The sequence below is a fragment of the Micropterus salmoides genome, unplaced genomic scaffold (genome assembly GCF_014851395.1).
Source record: "Micropterus salmoides isolate LMB-PRFRI ecotype aquatic unplaced genomic scaffold, ASM1485139v1 Ms_hic_scaffold_7, whole genome shotgun sequence".
NCBI lineage: Eukaryota > Metazoa > Chordata > Actinopteri > Centrarchiformes > Centrarchidae > Micropterus > Micropterus salmoides.
The window spans coordinates 38246962-38271806 of NW_024044459.1; the positions used below are offsets into that span (position 1 = coordinate 38246962).

At 46.0% G+C, this 24845-nt stretch overlaps 2 protein-coding genes across 5 annotated transcripts; one reads left to right on the forward strand and one right to left on the reverse strand.

The window, feature by feature from the left end:
* Positions 1–376: 376 nt before the first annotated feature.
* On the forward strand, positions 377–17778 carry LOC119891551 (bromodomain-containing protein 3-like). 4 transcript variants are annotated; one of them, XM_038703282.1, is made up of 12 exons: positions 377–523; positions 4956–5267; positions 5428–5539; positions 7040–7177; positions 7394–7550; positions 8877–9046; positions 9605–10000; positions 11290–11418; positions 11515–11721; positions 11938–12170; positions 12310–12608; positions 14101–17778. In XM_038703282.1, exons 2-12 carry the CDS (start codon positions 5176–5178, stop codon positions 14217–14219), a joined length of 2052 nt encoding a protein of 683 aa, XP_038559210.1. In that variant the 5' UTR covers positions 377–523; positions 4956–5175; the 3' UTR covers positions 14220–17778. The 4 variants fall into 4 exon arrangements, with proteins under 4 accessions (XP_038559210.1, XP_038559213.1, XP_038559211.1 ...); XM_038703285.1 differs by having other exon boundaries at positions 11515–11697; XM_038703283.1 differs by having other exon boundaries at positions 7394–7541.
* A 2616-nt stretch (positions 17779–20394) lies between these two features.
* Positions 20395–21892, reverse strand: LOC119891611 (putative uncharacterized protein BRD3OS). Its single transcript, XM_038703389.1, has 2 exons — positions 21326–21892; positions 20395–21192 (listed from the first exon to the last, which is right to left on the reverse strand). The coding sequence occupies exon 2, from the start codon at positions 21031–21033 to the stop codon at positions 20719–20721; it is 315 nt and encodes a 104-aa protein (XP_038559317.1). The 5' UTR covers positions 21034–21192; positions 21326–21892; the 3' UTR covers positions 20395–20718.
* Positions 21893–24845: the final 2953 nt, after the last annotated feature.

Below are 24845 nucleotides of genomic sequence, written 5' to 3' on the forward strand. Positions count from 1 at the left end.
AAAAAAGAAGCTTTGCCTGAAAAAGTCAGAGGTCAGCGTCACCTCACAGTAGGTGCTTTATCAGTTCACTCAGTTATATTCCCGTGTTGCAGTAATCACATCCTGTTTGATTCTAAATAATAAAACATAAAGTCAGTACTTTTTAATAGAAATTAAAATGTCACAAATAAAATAAAAAAAATCTCACTTCTGCAGGTAAAGCTGACCAGCCAATCACAGCAAACCCCAGTCTCCGCCTCAGCCAATCACTGCACTCCAACTAACTCACCGGCCAATCACAGCGCTTCAAATCAACCTGCAACAAATCATATCCTCCCAAAATACACCGCGGCCAATCACAGCGCCGCAGCCGCTCCGGTCAGCCAATCCGATCACAACAACATCCATAATGCTGCTCGCCACTGCGCCTGCGCACACGGTAGACAGCTGATAACTCATCTATTATGCTACTTCGCTAAATAAAAATCTCCCTGAAAAGTGACCGGAGGCCGCCGCTGGACGCACCGGAGGACCGAGACTCAAAGTAAACACGCCTCTGCGGCCGGTAGCGGCGGGGTTAGCGGGTTACCGGGGCCGGTGTGCGGGGATGTGTCGGTGGAACGTAACGTCGGAGCCTCGGCGCCTTCAGACAAAGCTCAGCTAACGGGCTAACGGCTCATTAGCTAGCCAAACACCGAGCGGTAACGTCCGCAAAGATTGGATTTAAATCCGCGTTAACGGGTCCGGTGTGCGTCTGTTTACCGAACACGGGCGAAGATGCTCCCTCCAACACGCGCTCACACACCTGCGCCTCAGGTAGAAACCGTAATAACCACATTCCGCGGCTTCGCTAAGTTAGCATAGCTCGGCTGGCTAGCCACCTAGCTTGTATTTTGCATTGGCTTGCCCGCCATCTTTTTAAAGCGAGATAAATGGGATGTTTCGTTTCGCCCGCAGAAACGCTCGCACCTGGGCGGCCGCGGCGGCCACAGGCGCGGCGTTCGGCTCCGGTCCGGCCGTAAATCACCGGCTCGGCGTGTGTGCGCGCGGATGCCGCTGCTGTTTGACGGGTTTGTGTGAGTTCGGTGGTCGCAGCTGTGTCTGTTAGCGGTTAGCTCCGCTAGTTAGCCGCTGAACCGCAGCAGCATGCAGGCAGGTAGAGCAGCAGCAGCCGGACTCCCGACATCTGTTGATCCGGACCGCGGGGAGCAGGTCGGTTAGCTGGCACTGAAGCGGGGCCCTGCAGGTAAACACGGCACTGAGCCGAGCTATAAAGGGGGTCCGGGTCCAGTTCTGGTGCAGTTTGTGGTCCCGGTGCTGCAGGACTCTGTGAATTAACTTGTTTGCTGGTGAATAAGTGACACGGGTTCACAGCAGACCTGGGTTCAGGTACTTTTTGTAATTTAATACAAAGATCAGGGTGTTATGCTCTCAAACAAACACACCAGAACCAGAACCGGGTTTATTGCCAGGTACATTTTCACTGCCTTGGTATGTTCTGGTGCAACAGAGCCTGTAGTTCTTGTAAAAGTTCGTATCTACTGACTGAGCCGAGCTATAAAGGGGGTCCGGGTCCAGTGTTGGTGCAGTTTGTGGTCCCGGTGCTGCAGGACGTGTGTACATGAAGCTGTTTCCTGGTGAACAGGAACAGAGGAATGGTGACGTGAGTTTACAGTAGAGCTGCGTTCAGATGGTTTAAGGAGCTCAAATTATAGTCGGGGTGGTTTTGAACTTGTGAGATGATCATCAGAGCCCGTACAGCTCGGGGCAGGTTTATGAACGTGGATCTGAAGTCTTTATTGTCCCAGACAGAGATTAGTTTGCGCTACCTGGACACGAATCTCCGGCCGGCCGGCTGAAGTGTGCAGAAAAGAAAGAGTTTAAAGCTGCAGCAATTAGCCGATTTCTTGTCAACTATTTTGAAAATTGGTTCATCGTTGTGATTTTTTTCTTTCATTTCAGTTTGTGGACAAAACGAGATATTTGAGGACTTTGAGCTTTTAGAAACTCTGATTTTCTGACATTTTATAAACCAAAACATGACTCGAATAATCGTGAAAGTGATGGACAGACTGATGAACTCGTCGTTGGCTGCAGCTCTCGGCGTGAGTTCAGTTCACGCTGGACGCGTCTGCAGGGGGTTCGTCTGGTTTTGCCGTGTTTGGGCTCCTTTAAGTTTGAAGCAGAGTGAGATTTTGTTGTTAATTGACGAGTTCTTAAAGTTTGGTTCCAGTTTCTCGGGTGCTTCGCTGTGTTCCTTTTGAAAGTTTGACAGAATCAGTGGAACGTTAAAATCTATTGATTTGAGAAAATGATTCAAATCATTTCAGTTAAATTTATTCAAGAGATCTTGTTTTCAAGAGGCTCCAAAGACACACGTACATAATACAACAGGAAAAAAACATACCTGAATTGACGATGAACCGTTTGCTTGTTTGAACGACACGTTCTCAAACTCTAAACTCGGCATGTTGCTGATCCTGATGTGAGCTGATGGTTCTGGTGTTTGGAGCTCTGTTCTGTAGCAGCTACCTCAGGTAACTTTCACATTAACTCGTACGACACAAGGTGGATATATTTTACTCGAGGTCTGCTGTCGTGGCTCCTTCGTGGTCGACTCGATGTTGTTTACACGAATAGTCCGTTTACAGGTGTGGTACACGAGGAGAACTGAGAAACCCCGCCTGACGGGATCTGTTCAGGTTCCATCCTGACTTGCTCCTCTGCAACTGAACAGCATCACGTTTGTGCAGGTGGTCCTGCAGCCTCGAGGTCTTAATCCACCAGCGGATCCGTTTCAGAGATGTAGAATTTAATTAGTAGGATTTACTATTTCAATGTCTAAGACCTCCGGGTTTGTCTGGGGGGATATTTTGAGAATATTTCTGAGGTGAAATCTGTAAATTTACCAGAAAACAACCTCAGATTCACAGTTTTTCCTTCAGAACAGAAACAAAGTTATCACCTTCTCGCAGGCAACTCTGCAGCCTCAGGATCTTAGTCCACCAACAGGTCAGTTTCAGAGACGGAGAATTTGTTTTGACTTTTCTACACGTCCAAATGTTTAAGGGAGGAGACCAGTTCAAGAGAAAACTCTGAGGTTAAAGTCAGAAATATACGAGAAAAACTCTGGAGAAATGAGCAGAGTTCAGAACACGGCAGCTCTTTGTTTCTTTACGTTAAAATGATTCGGCGAGTCTGACAGTCCTGTGGAGGTCCTGATGTGTTTGCTGGGACGTCATATGTTTGTTGGTTCCCTCTGAAATCAAAGCCACCTTTGGAGTACTTCCGAACGTTCTGTGGCAGACCTCGCCGACCTCTGTGGTCTCGTTCAGCCGCTTGTGAGCAGCCGCCTGTTTGGAGACGTAAAGACTTTAAAGTTCTTGATTTACTGCCGTGTTTTAGGTCGAAGCAGGAAACGTGAAAAGCTGTAACGCTTGTGTTCGGATCCTGATGGTTCAGACCTTGTTTCCTGTCCGGTAAAGGGGAAAATGCAGAGCAGAAGCAGCTGAAACCAGACAAGTTTCCAAACTTGCATCTTCAGATCCTTCATGTCCCTACAAATCTGTACAACCTGAGCTAAAAGGTTTTGTAACGCAAGAAACCAGAATTATCCATAAAAGGAATGAAATTGTGTGACGAATAAAAATCGGGAATGTTTTTATCAAAAGGTTTTAAACTTTACTTATTAGATGGATTTAAATTAATGTGGTCTGTTAGCGGACTGTCCTCTAGCGCTACCAAGCGTTTCCTACCCGTGCACCGCAAGTGACTTAACGTGATGATGTCATCGCTAGCATACGATATGTGGCGGCGTGAAAGACAAATAACTTAGCTTCCTGCTGTAAAAAGAATGAGTTCTTTTCAGATCCAGTTCGAGGCCGCTCGCTGGAGATCCGTCTGATTTAATTCTAAGTGATTAACGGATAAAAGGTTGCAGCTGGACGTGTACGCACAGTGCGTACAGCCGGCGCGACGACACACTTGACCCACCAGACGAGAGTTTAACACTAATGTTAAGAAATCTCTAATGCTGAATTATAGGAAAGATATTGAGCGTTAAATATTTCCTGCGTTCTGATGGATTTCTCTGCACCAGTTTATGGTGATTATTTTATTTATTTATATAAAGAGAAGCACAAAATTCTGCTGAGTCATGACTTGGTCTTCCCTCCTCTTTAGATGCGACTGTGGCTCCTTTTCATTGTAATGATAAATTACTTAATTTTAACTTGCGGCTTTCACAGCTGAAAGTTTTGATCCATCCGGTTAGTTTTGGTTTGGTGTCGCTGTAATTCTGCGACCTGTCGTCGTCATCGTGTGGGCTGCGTCTCCCTGTACCTGACTGACTGGTTTATTAAACAGCTCAGCGGGGAGCTGTCACAATAAAAGATGAACATATGCAGATTTTTCCACTATACCATATGCACCAACTCTACTGAAGGCTCGTTCAAATTCACAGTTAAACGTCCTCGTTGTGCGAACATTATAACGTCGCCGACAGGAAACGATGCTCCTGCACCTCCGTTTGGGGAGAGACCAAAGGTGTATGTGGCAGAGAGCTTCTGTGGCGGCCGTCTGTGTGAAAAGACGAGCTGTCCCGGGAGATTTATAATCGTGTCCTTATTTCAATGCATTCTTTGTTTCCGGTTTACACGTCAACCCCCAAACTTGCTTTAAAAAGTCTGAGACTCCGAACCATCCAAAAAATGCTTTCACCCCAGGCACGAGCCGAGCCGTTGGATCCGGGCCGAGACGACCTCTTTTTGCCGGACCAAATTTTGTCTTTTTGGTCTGGACCGTGGGAGGTTTCACACCTGCCTCGTTTGGTGCGGACCAAACGAGGCAGGTGTGAAACCTCCTTTAGTGAGAAACTCCTGGACTTTAATAGCTCCTGTGTTTCTGCAGCTTTTCTGCTCATGGTCAAAACTTTGAGACGTGATTCAAGCCTCTCTCTCTCTCACTCTGTCCTTCAGGCCGTGCGATGGGAGTTTGTCTCCGCGGGGGAAACATCGAGCTGAAGAATCGACAGCAGCCGCACCTGAACTGAACGCGCTCTAACGCACACCTGTGTGCCCTCACACACACACACACACACACACACACACACCCTCAGACCACAGAGGGAGTTGTTTTTTCACCTCCAGGTCAGACACTGCCGTCCCACGGTGCATTGCTGCGTCACCGTCGTCCACCATGTCGGACGCCCCCGAGGCTGCGCCCCCCAGCCCCCCCACCCTCACCAACCCGCCCCCGCCTGAGGTCACTAATCCCACCAAACCCGGCAGGTAGGAAACGCCTTCGCACCTGAGGCTGAGCTTCACTGCTCACTTCCAGCTTCCACAGGAAATCCACCAGCTTGTGATGTCATCACAGGCTCCGCCTGTATAGCGAGCGGGGCGGCGTGAGCGCCGGTGAGTCTGACGCTGTGTTCTCTGTGTCCATCAGAAAGACCAACCAGCTGCAGTACATGCAGAACGTGGTGGTGAAGACTCTGTGGAAGCATCAGTTCGCCTGGCCCTTCTACCAGCCGGTCGACGCCATCAAACTCTGCCTGGCGGTACGTCACGTGCACACTGTCCTTCCAAGTCTTGAAGCTAGTGTGTATTATAATGTTTTGTTCAAGTGCTTTGTAAATAACTTGTATCTAGGGCTTTATCTCCATTGTACTTTCTGCCAGTAGGGTCGCCTCTAAATCTCAGTAGGTAGGGCGTAGTGACTCGGAAAAGGTAAAATATTTATCTGCTCAGATCAACACAAACCCTTATTATAACGAGGACAAACACAGGATCTCTCTTTGTGCTCGTTAATACTACAAAGTGACGGCAAAGTTTCGAACATCAGCCAAACTATAATGCTTAAAACTCTAATAGGACATTTCATTGGAAACATTTATTGTTTAAATAATGAAGTTAGAATATGTCGTCCTTCCAACCGGTGCAAACATTAATTTGTTGAAAATATTAATATAAATAAGAGACTGGCCCTCATCACAATATCAGATGCTGAGACTTCAGAGGAGAAACTTCAACAAACTGACTGCAGCTCTCCAGCTGATCTGTGGCTTTAAAGTAGGTTTTCTCTTCTGACTGGACGCGCTTACCAAAGAGCGGTTATACCTGATGAGCAGGAGGCTCTCAAACAGTGTGTCAGACAGCCTGTTCCTCCTCGGAGTCAGCAGACTGCACCGGCCATAGAGCCTCGCCACAGGCGAATACCTTCCCCCCCTCTAAAGGCGTCTTTAGCAGCTCTGCCATTTCTGCGTCCTCATGAACCTGAGCTGAAGTCAAAAGTGAGGTCGGAAAAGTGTCACGCAAACGCGCACGAAAAGGACGTTTGATTTATATTTCTCTCCTCCCGTTATGCGGATAGTTGAAGAACCAGTTCGCAAGTAATGCCGTGATTTTGTTATTAGTAACTGTAATGTGATTACTTAAGTTACCAACAGTAACGCGTTGCATTACTGCGTTAAAGTAATCTGATTACCCCCAACACTGGCTGCAACTGAGGATTTCTGTAGTCCACTAATCTGTTCATTATTTATTTGATTAGTCAACAAGTCGGGATTATTTTTGTCTCCCCATAACCCTAATTAAAGCATTTAACTAATTAAATATCTGTCAAGTGAATCACTGTGGGCGGGACTAGCCGGCCAGTCTAACCTCGCGGGCGCTTGTGGAGCTTCTCTACCACGAAAACGTTTGAGCACATTTTAGATTTACCATCAACTTTCCTAAAACTTCCAATATGACGTTCTACACAGCTGATGTCTCGCCTCAAAACATCTCAAAAGTGTATTTAGTAAGTAAACAGTGTACAAAAAAACAAAGTCGTTCTGCTGTTCGCCTCTTTCTCAGTTACTCTCCGCTTCTCGCATGAATGCTTCTTCATGAGCAGTGTCACAGTCCTGGCAGTCAGTGGAAGTGACGCTGCCCCCGGCACTTCCTGTCCTGCTGACCGCCAGGGCGCTTTAGAGCTGCTGCAGGTTTCCTTTCTCAGAGGCAGGCTAGTTGTTTCCAGCCTTCATACTGTGCTAAGCTAACCTCGTCCGTATTTCCAGGACTACCACAAGGTGATCAAGAACCCGATGGACATGGGGACCATCAAGAAACGTCTGGAGAACAATTATTACTGGAGCGCCAGTGAGGCGATGCAGGACTTCAACACCATGTTCACCAACTGTTACATCTACAACAAGGTACACGCACGCTACTACACGCTACTACACGCTACTGCATTTTAAAGCAGCAGTCAGCAGTATTTTATGATGCTGTGATCTTTGATCAGAGCAGAATCTGCTTCAGACGACGGCAGAGTGTCATGGCTGCCACCAGCTGAGCAGTCGTGGTTATTTTTTCTCTCCTGTCCCGCCTGTTAAAATGTGTCGCGTCTGATGAGCAGTTTGTGTCCTCAGCCCACAGACGACATCGTCCTCATGGCTCAGGCTCTGGAGAAAATCTTCCTGCAGAAAGTTGCTCAGATGCCTCAAGAAGAAGTCGCTCTGCTGCCGCCGGCGCCCAAAGGGAAGAGCAAGAGCAAACAGCCCGCCGCGGCTACTACAGGTACTACAGGTACTACTGCTTCTACTACAAGGACTACTGCCGTACAAAAGATGCCACTAAACATGTCTAGTATTGGTACTCCTACTAAAGTAACTACTGCAGTACAGAAAATGCAACTACTGCAGGACTAAAACAGCTGCTACTGTAGGTACAGTGCTATAGTACTACTGCAGTAGTAAAAGTACTAGAGTACAGCAACACAGGTTTTGAGTTATTTTAGCAGATATTAATCCGTTAAAATCTGGATCCCAATACTTAGGATTGACTCAGGACATCTGATAGCAGAGGGACGTACTGCAGTACTACAGGTACTACAGGTACTACAGGTACTAGGCGTGTAAGAGAAGTCGACAGATTATTTTGACAGCGATTGACCCTTCGCTAAGCCACGCCCCCCCTAAATTAGAGACCAATGTAGACTGTTTTTCTTTTACAAAGAATGAATAAATGAAAACAACTTGTAGTAGTGATGCAGTCTATATGAAAGTTTAATGAATGTTGAGGGCAAAAATGAGGCTGAAGCAGAACATAAAAAATATTAATTAATGAGGAGGTTTAAGTTGAATAATTAATAAGCATCTTATAAGTTTATAAAACAATTTACTGTTATGTCTTAAGGACATTTAATAGCAATAAATAAATTTTGCTTCAAATTTCAGTCTGGTGTCTTTAAGTTTGTGTTGGACAGAATACCTAATTATCTGAATTTGAAGTACTGAAACAAATGTTACCGTTACATAAAAAGGTACAAAATGTTTTCATCTACCTGTCCCGTTGGCAGGTGAGCCAAAAAGTTAATTTCCACCCCTGCCTACAAGGTAAACGTAAACATTACGGCGGTCGAGCGGCGGCAGGGACCTGCCGGTAGAAAAACGGCAGCGGATGTTGTAAACGTTATATCGGAAGTGCCCAACACTTTAGTTGAGAGGTGATCCAAATAATATTCAACAGCTTTTGCGGCGTCTCTACAGAGGAGCCGTGGCGTTTGGTCTGTTTTTCCCTCCAGAACACCGCACATGTCACGTGACTGAAAACTATGAATACACTGTAACGCCATAGGTACATATTGCCGTGCCTCTAAGTACCTAACTAATGTATTATTTCTAATATACTTAAGCAGATACTACTCTGGATATTATTGCAGGTACTTCTGTATATATTGACTTGTTGTACTATGATTTAAAGGTGTACAGTGTAATATTTCACCATCTGAAGCAGTCTGATCTCTGAAAAATGTAGCGATATGATTGCAGGTATTTTTATAAACATGATGTTACTGTGTGGCAGTACCCAGTACTTCACTCCAGTACTGACTGTACTCTCTCTGTGTCTCAGTGAGTCAGCAGGCGGAGTCTTCAGCCTCTCCTCCCCCCTCGTATCCCTCCCCCTCCCCCTCTCAAACACCTGTCATCTCGACCACGCCCACACCTGTCCAGACCACGCCCCCTGTCGCTGCCCCGCAGCCCCCGGCAACCATGATGCCGTCTGCACAGCCTGTCGTCAAGGTAACAGACGTGTGTTTTGGGACAGCGTCACATGACCCAAAATATCAAAGACAACACTGACGTGTCTCCACCTGTGTCTCTCTCTGCTGTGTCGTCACACCTGTCTGGCTCCACCTGTGTGTGTGTCTCTCTCTCTCTCTCTGCTGTGTCGTCACACCTGTCTGGCTCCACCTGTGTGTGTGTGTGTGTGTGTGTGTGTGTGTGTGTGTGTGTGTCTGTCTCTCTCTCTCTCTCTGCTGTGTCGTCACACCTGTCTGGCTCCACCTGTGTGTGTCTCTCTCTCTCTCTCTGCTGTGTCGTCACACCTGTCTGGCTCCACCTGTGTGTGTGTGTCTCTCTCTCTCTCTGCTGTGTCGTCACACCTGTCTGGCTCCACCTGTGTGTGTGTGTGTGTGTGTGTGTGTGTGTCTCTCTGCTGTGTCGTCACACCTGTCTGGCTCCACCTGTGTGTGTGTGTGTCTCTCTGCTGTGTCGTCACACCTGTCTGGCTCCACCTGTGTGTGTGTGTGTGTCTCTCTCTCTCTGCTGTGTCGTCACACCTGTGTGTCTCTCCAACAGAAGAAAGGTGTGAAGAGGAAAGCCGACACCACCACTCCCACAACGTCGGCCATCTCTGCCGGTCGTGCAGACTCTCCGTCCGCTCAGGACACCAAACCTCCCAAACTGGGCTCATCCCGCCGCGAGGCCGCCGCCCGCCCCGCTAAGGCCCGCAGGGAGACAGTTGAGGAAGTGGCGGCGGGTGAGGTGGGAGCCGGTGGAGGGGGAGCCGCTGGGAGGAAGAGCGGTAAGCTCGGTGAGCAGATGAAACACTGCGACGCCATTCTGAAGGAAATGCTCTCTAAGAAACACGCCGCCTACGCCTGGCCCTTCTACAAGCCGGTGGACGCCGAGGCGCTGGAGCTGCACGACTACCATGACATCATCAAACACCCCATGGACCTTAGCACCGTTCGGGTAATACACGCGACATCACCACATACAAAACACACTGCCATGACATCACAACACGCCATGAATCCAGTTCAGATCAGTCAAGGAGAGGGCCGAGTTCTGTCGTCGAGAGATACACACGGTTAACAAACGGCAAGATGTTCAGATCAAACATCAGTGGTTTCCCTGTGTCGTTCAGGCTCCTGGATATTAAATGTTCGTCTTACTGTCTGTCTGATAAAAGCGTGAAAAAATACAGAGATTTGTTGACTGTCGAAGCGGATTCTGGTCTGTGAACAGCAGTTGTAATCAGCTGGTGGTCCCACAGAACAAGATTCTCCTCCAGCGAACACCACCCTGATTATTAAACCGCTATTATAAACTCATGGCAAAAACTGTCCAACATCAACCAAAGTTGGCGACAGTCTCCCAGAAGCAGGCGCACCATCGCAGTATGCAACAAGCATTTGTTTTGGTCAATGACGGAGGAAGACAGAGCTGCAGAGATTTTTCAGTCTCTGAAATCTTGTCGTGTTTTAGTTTTTATGTGCGCTGAGGGAAACTTGACTGAAGAAAATTACCTTACAGTGAACGTAGGGTGAGTTCAGCGAACAACGGGCTTAAAACTAAATGTACTCAACAGAGAAAGTGAGCAGCCGACTCCTAATAAGCTTTTTCAACGCCGCTGGTTAAATTTACACAGTGCCGTGGGTACGAGTCACTATCCTGATTGACAGGATGCCATGGTAACGACTTGTCAGTCATAGATAATCCCGCCCTAAAGCCTCCCCTGCTTCCTGGTCTCTGTTCCTCTAAATGGGACCATAATTTACTAAATGAACATCATGCTGTGTTGAAGAAGACTTGAAACTAGCGACTGAGACCATAAACTCATCAGGAAAGTGTTTACTGAGGGAATAAATCAGCTGACAAGTAGAAACATTTTCTCAGAGACTTCTATACAATAACACTTCTTTCTGCAGCCGGTGGAGTCGCCCCCTGCTGGCTGCTAGAGACAACGCAGGTTTAAGGGACATTCGCCTCAGTTCTCTGACCGGAAGCTTCCCGCTTGGTTTCAAAAGAAAGCGTTTTGAACAACATTGTTTTGACACCTAAGAATCAGCGTTGTACAAAGGAGTCGAATGTCCTGGTTGTTTATTGTAGATCTATCTGGACTGATGCACGTTTGTTCACAAGTGGTTGCACACAGTGTTCACACTGCTGGAGAGATGGTGCAATGTTTGGTGCAAAGATGCTGCAGAGAGCTGCTAGTATTCCAGTCTACATTTTTAATCTCTCTCTCCCCCCAACAGAAAAAGATGGATAAAGGAGAGTACAGTGATCCTCAAAGTTTTGCGACTGACGTCAGGTTAATGTTCTCCAACTGTTACAAGTACAACCCTCCAGACCACGAGGTGGTGGCTATGGCCCGCAAGCTGCAGGTACGTACAACCCCCAGAACCTTTCAGAAGCTTTAACTCCTTATGTTCTGAAGTCAGTTAACATTACTCCCTCTCTCTCGCTCTCCCTCTCCTCAGGACGTGTTTGAGATGCGTTTCGCTAAGATCCCAGATGAGGGCCTGGAGGCGTCGGTCCCGTCTACAACGCCTTTGGTCAGTAAAAGCACCGCCTCCTCTGACAGCAGCAACAACTCCTCCTCCGACGAATCGTCCGACTCAGAGGAGGAGCGAGCCACGCGATTGGCTGAGCTACAGGAGCAGGTTGGTGCTGCCGACCAATCACAGGTCAAGAACATCCTGGTTTTCTTCTTTTTTAATATCATTATTGATTTTAATGAAATTCTGTTGATTTTAATTTTCTCATTTTTGATAATGAAATACTGAATCATCATATTAATATGTGATTTTAGATATGCATTTGTAGCATAATTCACCAGCTGAAGGCGTTCCCAAATATTCCTTAGAAGTTTATAGGTATTGATAATTAGTATATTCCACCAGTTGAAGGCGGTGCACGAGCAGCTGGCCGTCCTGTCCCAGGCTCCGGTCAGCAAGCCAAAGAAGAAGAAAGAGAAGAAAGACAAGGAAAAGAAGAAAGAGAAGGAGAAAGACAAAGGGAACAAGGGCAAAATGGAGGAAGAGAAGAAGCCCAAGGCTGCCGCTCAGCAGCCCAAACCAGCCAATCAGAAGAAAGCACCGGCCAGGAAAGCAAACAGCACGGTGACAGCCACTAGGTACGATTCAATTAGTTCCCTCTTTCTTGGAATCAAAGGAGTTGAAAGAATGAACACATGAAAACTGGACTTTCATGTTCCTCTGTTGGGACTAAGTTTCAATTTATTTTGACCAATCAGAGTGACTCTGTGTTTCCAGGCAACCTAAGAAAGGCACTAAGGCGTCGGGCGGTGGCTCGGCCAATGGAGATGACGGCGAGGAGTCATCTCTGCCGATGTCGTATGACGAGAAGCGCCAGCTGAGTCTGGATATAAACCGGCTGCCGGGGGAGAAGCTGGGCCGCGTCGTCCACATCATCCAGTCCAGAGAGCCATCGCTGAGGGACTCCAACCCAGACGAGATCGAGATCGACTTTGAAACCCTCAAACCCTCCACACTCCGAGAGCTGGAGCGCTATGTCAAGTCCTGCCTGCAGAAGAAGCAGAGGAAGCTACTGCGTAAGTACTGAGTACCAGTATACTACTACTGTCTGTACTTCTTACGAATGGTGTACTTACTGGGAAATAGCTGCAAGTACTACTACCACACCCCTATTACACAAAATCATTTGTGGGAACCAGTACCTTTTTGAAGGACCTTTTGAATCATGAATAAGACTCTTTGACATTAACTGCACTCTGGCCCTCTCTCTGTTGTGACCTTTATCACACTCTGGTATGGCCACGGTCGCATTTGACACTCAAGTGTGACCTTTGTAGCTTGTGATGCTCAGATGTGAACCCTTTGACCCGCGGTCTTGGCCTCTTGTCACTCTTGGACCAAACCTCTGACGCTCAGATATAGCTTATGTTGAAGTCATAGTTGGACATGATCTGCGTGGGGAAATCCCCAGTCCTGTTTGGGACTGCTCGGGTTTATCCAGGGGTATGTCCTTGGCACTGCTCGGATATATCCTGGTGTTATCTCCATGCCAATGCTCAGATTTGATCTCTGGTATAACCTCTGCAGTGCTCGGGTATGTCCTTGAGTAAATCCTGGGGTATGTCCTTGGCACTGCTCGGGTATATCCTGGGGTATGTCCTCTGCACTGCTCGGGTATGTCCTCATCACTGCTCGGGTATAACCTCGGGTATGACGTTGGCACTGCTCGGGTATGTCCTCATCACTGCTCGGGTATAACCTCGGGTATGACGTTGGCACTGCTCGGAGATGTCCTCATCACTGCTCGGGTATAACCTCTGGTATGTCCTTGAGTAAATCCTGGGGTATGTCCTTGAGTAAATCCTGGGGTATGTCCTCATGACTGCTCGGGTATAACCTCGGGTATGACCTTGGCACTGCTCGGAGATGTCCTCATGACTGCTCGGGTATAACCTCGGGTATGACCTTGGCACTGCTCGGAGATGTCCTCATGACTGCTCGGGTATAACCTCGGGTATGTCCTTGAGTAAATCCTGGGGTATGTCCTTGGCACTGCTCGGGTATGTCCTTGAGTAAATCCTGGGGTATGTCCTCATGACTGCTCGGGTATAACCTCGAGTATGACCTTGGCACTGCTCGGAGATGTCCTCATGACTGCTCGGGTATGACCTTGGCACTGCTCGGAGATGTCCTCATCACTGCTCGGGTATAACCTCGGGTATGACCTTGGCACTGCTCGGAGATGTCCTCATCACTGCTCGGGTATAACCTCGGGTATGACCTTGGCACTGTATGTCCTCGAACTTGGCAATGGCCTTTGACATAATCTGGAATGCTCTCACCCCTGCTCGCTTGGGGGTACCTTCAGCCCAGGGACTCTTAAGGGTATGTCCTTTTGACATGGCTTGGACGCTTGTGGCCTTGTTTGGACTCTGAGTGACCGGAGGGACCAAGCAGCACAGGGCTCCTAGCAAGTGACTTTGGCCCTGGGTATGACCTCTGTAAAGGTTGAACATCATGTATCTGTTTAATAATCCCCCCTCCCCTTCTCTCTCTCCCCCTCCCCAGAGAAAGCAGCCGGTGGCGGGGCCTCAGGAGGCGGGGCTAGTCGTTTGAGTGGCAGCTCCTCGTCCTCCTCTGATGACAGCTCCTCAACAGGAACCTCCTCTTCCTCCGACACAGACTGAACACACACACGTACATGTTACTGAACACACACACAGAGGTTTATCCACTCTACACACACGCAGACAAACACACATCCACGTAAACTTCATCCTGAACAAACACCCACACAAACAAAAGACAGAGATACACACTCTGAACTTCTGACAACACACACCCCTATATATAAAACACACACACGCCCAGACTCGGAGACTGTATGTAAATAGGCTGACCTGTTTTTTAGCTCCTAGTGTCGTTTTTTTTTTCCTGGAGGAATGCAAACAGAAGAGAAGAAGAAGAGGGAAAACAACAACTTCCCACCAAGAGAAGAAGAAGAAAGGAGGGAGACGTGTGGCAGGGCATCGCTGACCTTTATTCTTCTTCCTCTTCTTGGACGGCCGGCTGTGACCCCTGACCTCCGAAAACATTCCAGAAACATCTATAGAGCATCATGGGAGAGGAGGTGATCTCAGCGGGGTTTTACTCAACGATCAACGTTTCGGGGTATTGATTGACTTTGGAAGTGGGGCTTCAAAAGAGCATCCTCGTAGGTGTTCAGCATCATGGGACACTTGAAGGCCCCGCCGGGGGCTAATCAAGTTCTTTCCACAGATTGTAGTTCTTATCAGATCTGCAATAAATCTATAATCAGTGAAACTGTTTCGACTGGAGACGATCCAGTTCTGATGGATTATGTTCAGACATCAACTGGTCACATGAGCTGACAGAACAGGAAGAGTTTGCTTTCCAAAACTCCACGAATTGGCTTGAGGAGACGTGAAACTTGCTGCAGAGAGAAGATCTTCAACGGCTCTGTCGTTATTTAGTGACGCGCTTAAAGATCCACTCAGTGTTGGTAGTTTCTCATCAGTTGAGTGGCTGAGCACTCAACTGATGCTGTAGGTGCAGTCAGTCTGTCGCTCTCTCCACGCCGAAACATTTCTGTAATGATGGCGTCTTGTAGCAGCGTCCAGGGTGACATCACAGTGACTCTGATGTGGTGCACGCCCCCTTGATAAACAGCAGTTGTGTGCAGAGAGCGGCACGGGTCCAAACTGAAGCGGGAGGTGGCGTCTGTTGTCAGGACTGACTGTCTCTGGGACATGTGAAGGGGGCGTGGTCAGAGTGTAACATGATATTAATCAGGTTTAAATGCAGCTGACTTTATTAGTTATTTTCTCGATCAGTTGTTTAGTCCGTGACGTCTTCAAACGGCCGGTTCTGTCCAGCCGAGGAGATTCAGCGCGAGATTCTCTCTCTGCAACCTGTTTCACGATGTCCCTGCAGCTGTTTTCTTTTTATTAAACTGATAATCTTGAATTAATTTTCAGCTCAAAGGAAGGAAATCCGTTGAATATTTGATGGATTCTCAGAAAGCCTGATGTTTTGTTCTTAAAATCAGAAGTTTGACTTAAACGGGATCCAGTTTTCTTATTTAAAAGTGAAAACCCTCTGAGACCCGTCCTCTGCTGGTCCTGCAACACAAACCCACAACCTCCTGTCTGTCCCCGGGGCCACCAGGCTCGGACCCCCCCCCTCCCCCCCTCCAAACCGGCGCCGGCTCTGTCAGCAGAGAGCAAGACGAACTTTTTTTTTTTTTTTAACACTACATTTCCTTTTATTCTTCTGTTTTTGATTTTTCAGGTTGTGCTGAACTTGTTTGTGTCTTATAAGGTTCGCTATATAAAAATGTCTTTGTACCGCTGTCTTGTTCCAGACCGACCCCCCCTCCACCAAAACAAACGCCCTCATACTGTAACAGCCCCCGCCTCACGGGTACTTCCTGTCAGAGATTAAACTCACGGCAGTTTTAGGTTCTTTTAAGTTGATGATTTTAGCAGGAGCTCACGGCGGCTCGAACAGAAGGAGAAGAAAACGTCTGCTGAGAAAATAAAAAGCTTTTGTTAAAAGTTTCCCAACAAAAAAAGAAAGTTGCAACTGTGTAAAAATAAAAAAACATCAATGTCACGTTTGAAATCTGTGAGGAAAACCAGCTGTTTATTTTTTTATCAGTTAATTATTTACTCTTTAAAATGTCCAAAATAAAGACTAGCTCGTTGTGAGGAGGCCACATTTTTATTGGTGTTTTCTTCTCTGATCAGTAAAAACTAAACCTGATCTGATCAATGAACCAAAGTCCACTTTCATCTCTCTTAAATAACCTTTGATCTGATTGGCTGCAGCGGGGCCTCGTCAGCTCTGACTGATTAACTGAAACTGTTTTAAAAACAAACCAGCAGATTTTTTTATTTCACCTGCTGCAGAAACACCCGATGGTCCCTTTAGGCCAGCAGGGTCCTCGTGGCGTTCCCGAAGGAGTTCCTTGTGTTGTGGTGTCAGGTCGAGGTGAAGGGACGAAACGAGCTTTAACACAAGACAAAGACTGATTGGTCTTGTGAAGCTTGTTAAATCAATTTCTCGTGTCCTCTGAACACATGACAGGAAGAGAGCGCGTGTGTGCGGCGGCGTGTTCGATGTGTCCCTGAATCCTCCGGCAGAAGGTTAAAATTTCCAATTTTCCAACATGGTTATTGAACATGAAGAGGCAGGCGGGGGAGATTGTGTCGATGCCGATTGAACAATCAGAATGAATCATGACTCCTGCCCTCACACAGCTCACCTGCCTGTTTCCTGCAAACAAACGCCGCCTCCTCGTATGTGACCTTCGACCTCTGCGGAAAGCTGAAAGCGTTAAATGACAGGAAGCTCAACCTCGGATTGTGGATTTGGACGTTCAGACCAGGACTCGGGGGCTCGATCTGGACTTGAGGATCTTCAGACCTTCACGCACAGCCTTTGTTTAGCCCTGAGTTTTGCTTCTCAGGCTTTGTTCATATTCTGCCTCCTGCGATCGGTGCAGATTGTCGCTGAGTAAAGATATTAAATGGTGTAATTATTGACTAACGATGCCTTCACAGCAGGACGGAGACCTTGAAATGAATCTGCCGGTTCTGATCACTGATTTAAGTCGTGTTTTATTTTCTGATCATTTCCTGTTTGATCTAACTTCACTTGTTTCTGAAGCTTTCAACCAAAAGTCACGGCCTTCATCAGCGGCTTGTTGATTGTGTGATGAATTTGAGCTTTTTTCTTTAAACTTGTTGGGAAACTAAAAAAAAATAAAAAATAGTTTTTGCTTTGGACATTTTACAGACTTTAATAATTAATAACCTAAAAGCATCAGTAAGGAGAAACGGGCCTCGTCTCCCGGTGTGACGGACAGACAGTCGGACAGCCCGTTGCCACAGTAACCCTCCTCTGTTTTTAGTTGATGGTCGAGCTTTGAAGCTAATAGTTAATTTTTGTATTTTAATAAGAAAAAGGAAAAAAGTGATTTTATGTATTTGCATGCACTCCGGCCGTACGTTCTTTCTTCCGTATGTTTGAGCACTGTATAGTAGCTGTATAGTAGCTGTCTGAGGTTTAGAACGAACTCCGCTCGCTAGAGTAGAGACACCGAGAGAGACAGAGAGGACGAACCGACGAAAAACCAACAAGTGAATTATTTGATGTAATTACTGATATGGGATCCTTATTTTCTGAGTTCCTTTGTTTTCATAAATAAACACATAAACTGACCCGTGGACTCGTCTCTCATTCACACCTTCATCAGCGCAGGCGAGTCCTGACAGCGTGGTACAAGCTGAGGCTCATGGGAATGTCGCGAGGTCTGCAGGTATGTGGTCGTAAAAGCAAAGTGTTGGACACGTTAACATGTTGGCCTGATGGTGGCGCTAGAGGACATGTCGTTCACAGTCCATCCTGGCGGGAACATGAAGGTCTGAACCATGTTTCATCAGTTATCCAACAGCTGCTGAGTCGTTAGCATCCAGGGAGCCGTGCTGCTAACGTGGCTAATAGAAACAAAGCCCCTGAAATTTAAACATTTTAGTTTTGATAAAGGTAATAATCTAAAACTAAAAAATTTGGAGATGGTGATTATTTTGAGATGCTAACTTATTATGTTGAGATGCTAACTGATATTTTTGAGATGCTGACTCATTATTTTGAGATGCTAACTGATATTTTTGAGACGCTGACTCATTATTTTGAGATGCTGACTCATTGAGACGCTGACTCATTATTTTGAGATGCTAACTGATATTTTTGAGATGCTAACTTTTGTTGAGATGCTAACTATTTTTGAGACGCTGACTCATTATTTTGAGATGCTAACTTTTGTTGAGATGCTGATTTTTGAGATGCTGACTCATAATTTTGAGATTCTGATATTTTTGAGATGCTAATTCATTATTTTGAGATGCTAACTCATTATTTTGAGATTCTGATATTTTTGAGATGCTAATTCATTATTTTGAGATGCTAATTCATTATTTTGAGATGCTAACTCATTATTTTGAGATTCTGATATTTTTGAGATGCTAATTCATTATTTTGAGATGCTAATTCATTATTTTGAGATGCTAACTCATTATTTTGAGATTCTGATATTTTTGAGATGCTAATTCATTATTTTGAGACGCTGACTCATTATTTTGAGATGCTAATTCATTATTTTGAGATGCTAACTCACTATTTTGAGATGCTAGTCACTTACAGGATGTTTTTTTCCCATCACAGTGGCAGAAATTGTCTTCCATACTGAAATACCAGCAGGTGTCAGTGATGGAAAAGGTGTAGCGGACGTACAGCAGTTGTTCATAAGAACAATTTTAAATCACCCGCTGTCATCTGAAACCCCTCCTACATCATGTGTTCATGTTTAAAAGGCGTTTCAATCGTAAAAGTTTCAAAATGATTAAATGCTTTTTAAATGTGAAGACAAGATTAAAGTGTCCTGCTACATTTGACCTGCTGCACTCGGTGTTTCACTAAAACAGCAGAAAACTGTGTTTAGTGTTCCAGCCAATCAACTCTTCATTTTCCTGACAGCAGCCAATCACGTCGCAGAGCTTCAGGTTAAGATGTGACACACAGAGAATGACTTCAGTGGCCTGTACTACGAAGCGAGGTAACCGGCTTACTCAGGTAACTTCAGGTGTAACTTCCCGCTTAGCCGGTACTACGAAACGGTGGACGGGTGTTACCCGAGGTCTGTTGCCATGGCAATTTACGCCGCATCTCTAAACTGCTCCGAGCAGGGTTTGTTGGTGGTGAACTCGAGGTTCCCCTGCACTACACACCACATCTGTACTCAGTGCTAATGAGAAGTAGGATATTAATACACACCACTTCATAAAACGTGTTCAGATTTCATCCTGATTTGTTCCTCTGCGGCTGCACTGAAGTTATTCTGAACACAACAGCATCACGTTCAGACAGCGAGCCCTGCGGCCAGATTTCAGGGAGGAATCTTAATTAACGGGACAGATGCAGCCCGTCTCTGGGCTATAACTGAATTCACATATTTAGATGGACTTTTTTACGTGTCCAAAGAATACGGAGCCAGGAATAAACCGAGAACAAAATCCTAGATGAAAGTGTGAAATTTACAAGAAGAAAAATCGGAAATTCCCTGAAATTAATGTCATAAAAAGTCTCTGAGGTGCAGGATAGTGACTGTGGGCTAAACTCAGGAGTATTTCCTCACTGATAAATCCGGTTGCAAAGTTTAATCTAACTTTCCAGTGCGTGCAGAATGCACAACAGACGTGTGTGTGATGTTGCAGCCTGGCAGTGAAGTTTCTCTTATAAATGTGACTAATATCAGAGAATATTCAAGTTTCTTACTTGTAGATTAATCCTGGAAATTAAATTGTGTCTGGGATTATTCCTCCTGTCCGCTGGCTCCTTTCTTTCTGTTACAGTGGAGCTCAAGTGCAGCTGGACCTTTAAATCTTCATCATATTAGACATAAAAGAAGAGCCCATAAAACACAGAACAGAGATCTGAACTACAAGAAGAACACTGAAGAGAATCAGGCTACAAATTTACCCCGTGCGATGCCAACAAGCCTCCCTGGCTTTGTCACAATATTAGATTTTGCCTGATAACCCCGAGTTAACCCTGAGTAGGTTGAACTCCCTTCGTAGCCACAGGAGCTGTTTTTGGGGGGACCTGCCTAAAATGACCAGGAACTCGTAAAATGACGACTTTATCCACAAGAATAAAACATTTATTGTTGCAGTTAAAACCAGAATCTGGAGTCAACCTGTAACAGATAATCACGTCAGTAACACTTTGAATCAGGATCTTTGGAACTCCTACATTTCCCACAATCCCCATTACCCCCCCCCCCCCCCCCCCCCCGACTTTGGGCCTAATTATTCGACCTTAGCAGGTGCATAAATAATTATACTTTAGAGGTTTCAGGCCTCTACGAAACATTTAAAGTGAGTCCACCCGCTCGCAGTACCAGCCGTCAGCAGGCGTGGCTGCTATTGAAGATCTGGATTAACTGGAGCAGTTCTTCCAAAGTCCAACGTACCCAATGATGTTGTTCCTCCAGGACAAGATCAGGAAGTGATCGACCCCACAGAAACTTCCATCAGGTTTAAATCCACTAAAAGTCTGAATGTGGTTCTGGTTTAAATAACACCAGTCTGTTCTGGTTCCAGTCTACATGATGCTGCAGATCCTGGACCGCCCCTCTGCGTCCTCCAGGCCCCTCTTGTCCCGGACCAGCACGGCCTGGTTCCCGAAGCTGCTGTACCAGGCCGACTGGCTGCGGTTCAGGTATGAGGAGGGGCCCGCCGCCTGCAGGTCCTGCTGCTGCTGCTGCCAGATCAGCAAGGACGTGTCCCGGTACCGCAGCCGGCCGAAGCCCTCCGACAGGGCCTTCCGTGCCAGGGGGGGGCGGCCTGGACCAGGAGAACCAGGAGGTTCCTCTGCAGCCGTCTGCTCCTCTACAGCAGCTGGATCACAGGCCGACATGTTGGAGACGCCACCGCTCCGTAAACCAGCACAGGGACCGGAGAAACGTCCTGCAGCAGACCGGCCCGGCCCGGTCTGGACCGGCTCGCGTCCAGGCTCATCTCAGTCATGGTCAAACACCGGAAGAGTCCAGCTGGTCGTCTGATTCTTCAGCAGAACCTGGTGGAACAAAAGCCAGGTCAGAGAGCAGAGTTTAAACCGGATCTGAAGTTGTTTCCAGTTCGTTTCACCGTCAGTCTGAACTGAAGCTGTCAGATGAACTAAAAACATCTGAGATGGACTAAATACTCACAGGATGTAAGTTAATGTGCTTCCGTCCTGCGGGATGGACTCTGACATTAAAGTGGAGCTGCTGATGCGTTCAGGCGCTGCTGCTGATGCGTTCAGGCTCACATCAGTTTGACCCTCTGCTACGTGTTTAGCTGCTGTGTTAACGTACTTCACACTCACGCTGCTCCATCTGGCTGCTGGCCGCCGCCTCGTGTCCCTGTCGGCTCCCGTACCTTCACCACGCGGTTAAACCGCCGTTAAACTACCGGAGACTTCCCGCCGGAGGAGCTAACGGCCGTTAGCCGCCTGTCGGCTAGCTGCTGACCTCCGCTGGTTTACAGCTAATCCCTGCTAGCTCCGCTAGCTCCGTTAGCTTCTCAGATTAACGCACAGACGGCGTTTACCGCCGAGGTGACGTCACTACACCAAACGTGTACCACGTCAGATTATAATCCGTGACGTTTGAGATCTTTGCTGATACGTTTTCTGACTCGTTAGCATCGTTAGCATCGTTAGCACGCCGAAGCTGTTGCTGCTGCTGCATCCAATGGCAACGGTGCGTCTGCAAACCGGTCCGGGCAGGAACACACGACACAGTCACGAAGGTTCCTCTGAGGGTGGAGGTGTAGTATTATAGTACACTGTAAAAATACTCCACTACATGTAAAAGTACTGCATTTAAACTTAAGGTAAAAGTACTGTAGCTGTGTTTACAATTTCAAATTATCTTTATAGGCATGAATGTAAAACAACAATATTGCCAAAGCCACATATGAATTAGGACAGTTAATTTCATACAATTCATTAAAACAGTAAAAGTTGTGTTTGTGTGTGTTAATAAAAAATAAAAAAAAATAATAAAAATTACATAAAAATAAAAGTAAATAAAACTAACGTGTGTGTATTAATAGACAAAAAATAAGTAATACATTTTTTTTTAAAACAACAAAAATCAGTATCAAATGTGAAATTAAAAAACAAAACAATTACTAAAATATCAATCAGAATAATTTTAGCATAAATGACATGTGAGAGTAAAAGACACTGGAATTCAAACATTTTGCTAAAAAGAAGCCGAAATGATCAACAGATCAAAACAAACGTTGAAAAATGAAGAAAAGTGCCCGAGGAGGGTCTGAGGGTTCAACTCTGGTGTTTAACTTCTTCTAAATCCATCTGCAGTTACTTGTCTGCGGTTACAGTCGGAAACGATCAGACCAGAATGTAACACGGCTTCCTGCCAGACAAAGTGATCCTCTTTTAAATGTGAACACACAGTCCTGTAGTTGCTGACTGGGTCTGTGTGGCGCTGTGTTCCCGGTAGAGAGAGAAACCAGATGCGAAGCTACTTTGAAAGTAGAGATTATTGCAGATTATGAGTAAAATATTCTCTCTCGCGCTCTCTGATCACGCAGCAAATATTAGTTGACGTCTCCTGTAATCTGAAGCTTTTTAACATGAGCCGCTCAGGAAAAGGTTTACAGGCTGCGGACAGAACAGCGGCCTGCTCCGAGTGCAGCTTATCCAGGACCGGCCTCTGCTGTCCTAATCATTTTTTAATATCGGCCCCCAAAAAAACATATCGGTCGGGCTCTGGTCACAAGCCATGAACCCAGAACTGTCCTCCATTTTTTTTTTTGTTTCACAGATTATAACACTGGATATTTTAATGACGGGTTGAACGCCGAACTTGAAATGTCCCCGGTTTTCATTTCAGAACATGAACGCGGTGACTGGAGTCATCTCTCAGATTGGTTTGTTAGACGAGCGGACATGACCAGCAGAACTACATCCCCGGCCCGTCGTGCAGACCGTTATTACAAATAAAAAGTATTTTACTTTTGTGTAATTAAGCCGCTTCTTACGCCCACTGAAGTTAGCAGCGTTACCACATGCACCCAGTCAAAGAAAATGGGAAACACACTTCTAGAGACTGATCATGATGTGTGTGTAAATGTTTGGTCATTTATAATAAAATCAATTATTTTACAATTTGTTCACGATGACAGAGCGATTCTGAGGAGGACACCACGCCGACCCGTCTGATGTTTTTCCTCATTTTATCATGAACTGAATCCTGTCAAGTTAAATGTCCAACAGGAAACTGACTTCCTGTCTCTTAAAGGCAGGGTAGGTAAATTTGAGAAACCAGCCAGAAACTGCTGGATTTTGAAAGTATCCAACAGAGAAACTCCCACCCCCTCCCTTCTGGGCTCCTTCCAAAGCCACGCCCCCAAAACACGTGAACGCGCGTTGCCGACACCGCATGAGGACGAGCGCAGTGTGACAAGCGGAGAGCAGCGTCTCACACCAGGGGTAAGAAAACATCTAACTTTATGACAATAACTAACCCGGCTGTTAGTACTCACTATCAAGCTAGCATGTTATTATTGGATAGGTTTAAAAAGACCTAGTTTTAATCAGTAACTAGCTGGCTAGCTAACTGTTAGCATCAGGTAGCTGTGCTAACAGCTGCGGTAACATTGGGCAAAGCTAAAAACAGGCTGATGCACATTTTCCCGTTTCCATCAGTTGTACTACACAAACGACAGCATATGAACAGTTATTTATATTTTAATACTAGTCTATTGTCTCCCAGTGTACTTGTCTCAAAGTTTCTCTGGTGTTTCCCCCTAAAGCCCTTTGACTGTCAAATATAAAGCGCTTTATAAATGTAATCACTACTGTTATTACTTTGTTTACTGATTACAACTAACTGCAGCTCTGCTTCAGCCATCGGCTCATCTGTGTCATGTACATTGACCTGGTGTGTAATGTGAACACAGAAGTCCTGTTAGAGAACAACAATAAAAATATCTGATCATGTTGATGAATGTTCTGTCCAATTACACCGATCTTTCCCATTTGGGGTTCTAACAACTATATATTCCTTTACAGACCAGAATCTGTGGACAACATCCAGACTACAGTGTTTCCATGCACCACACAAGGCTGATCTTCAGACCCAGGACAGACGGTTCAGTCAGGCAGCAGACAGACAGTTTGCAGTGTGGAGCACTTAGACACAGAGTCGTGATACTGAGTCGCTGTTTCTGTTCTCCTGATCCACCAGGACAACACAGAGGTTTAATCCTCGCAGGGTGGAAGATGTAATGTCACTAACTGCTACACAAATAATTCCCTCCGCTGTGTGGATGAATACTGTACATTGTTTTATTCCCAGGAGGGTAGAAAAAATACAAAGTATATTTCTCCCTGTTCTGGATATTTTCATTCTTTTTTAAATAAAACATTGAAAGTGATAAATGCCTTTTCTTTACACTTGCAGCATAAACAACTACATTTATGTCTTATGTCTCCAATAATGACGTCCAAATGTGGTGAAACACTTGTTTATTATTATTAAATACTACTAAAACTACAACCTATGTCACAAATAGATCATTTTAAACATCATTAAAAATAAGTATATACAGGAAGAGACAAGGTGTGTCCAGGTGTCCTGACTGATTATGAAGACAGTTCAGACTTTACTCGTAGCATCGTATCGCTGCTGTGGAGATTAAATTTATCACAGTCAC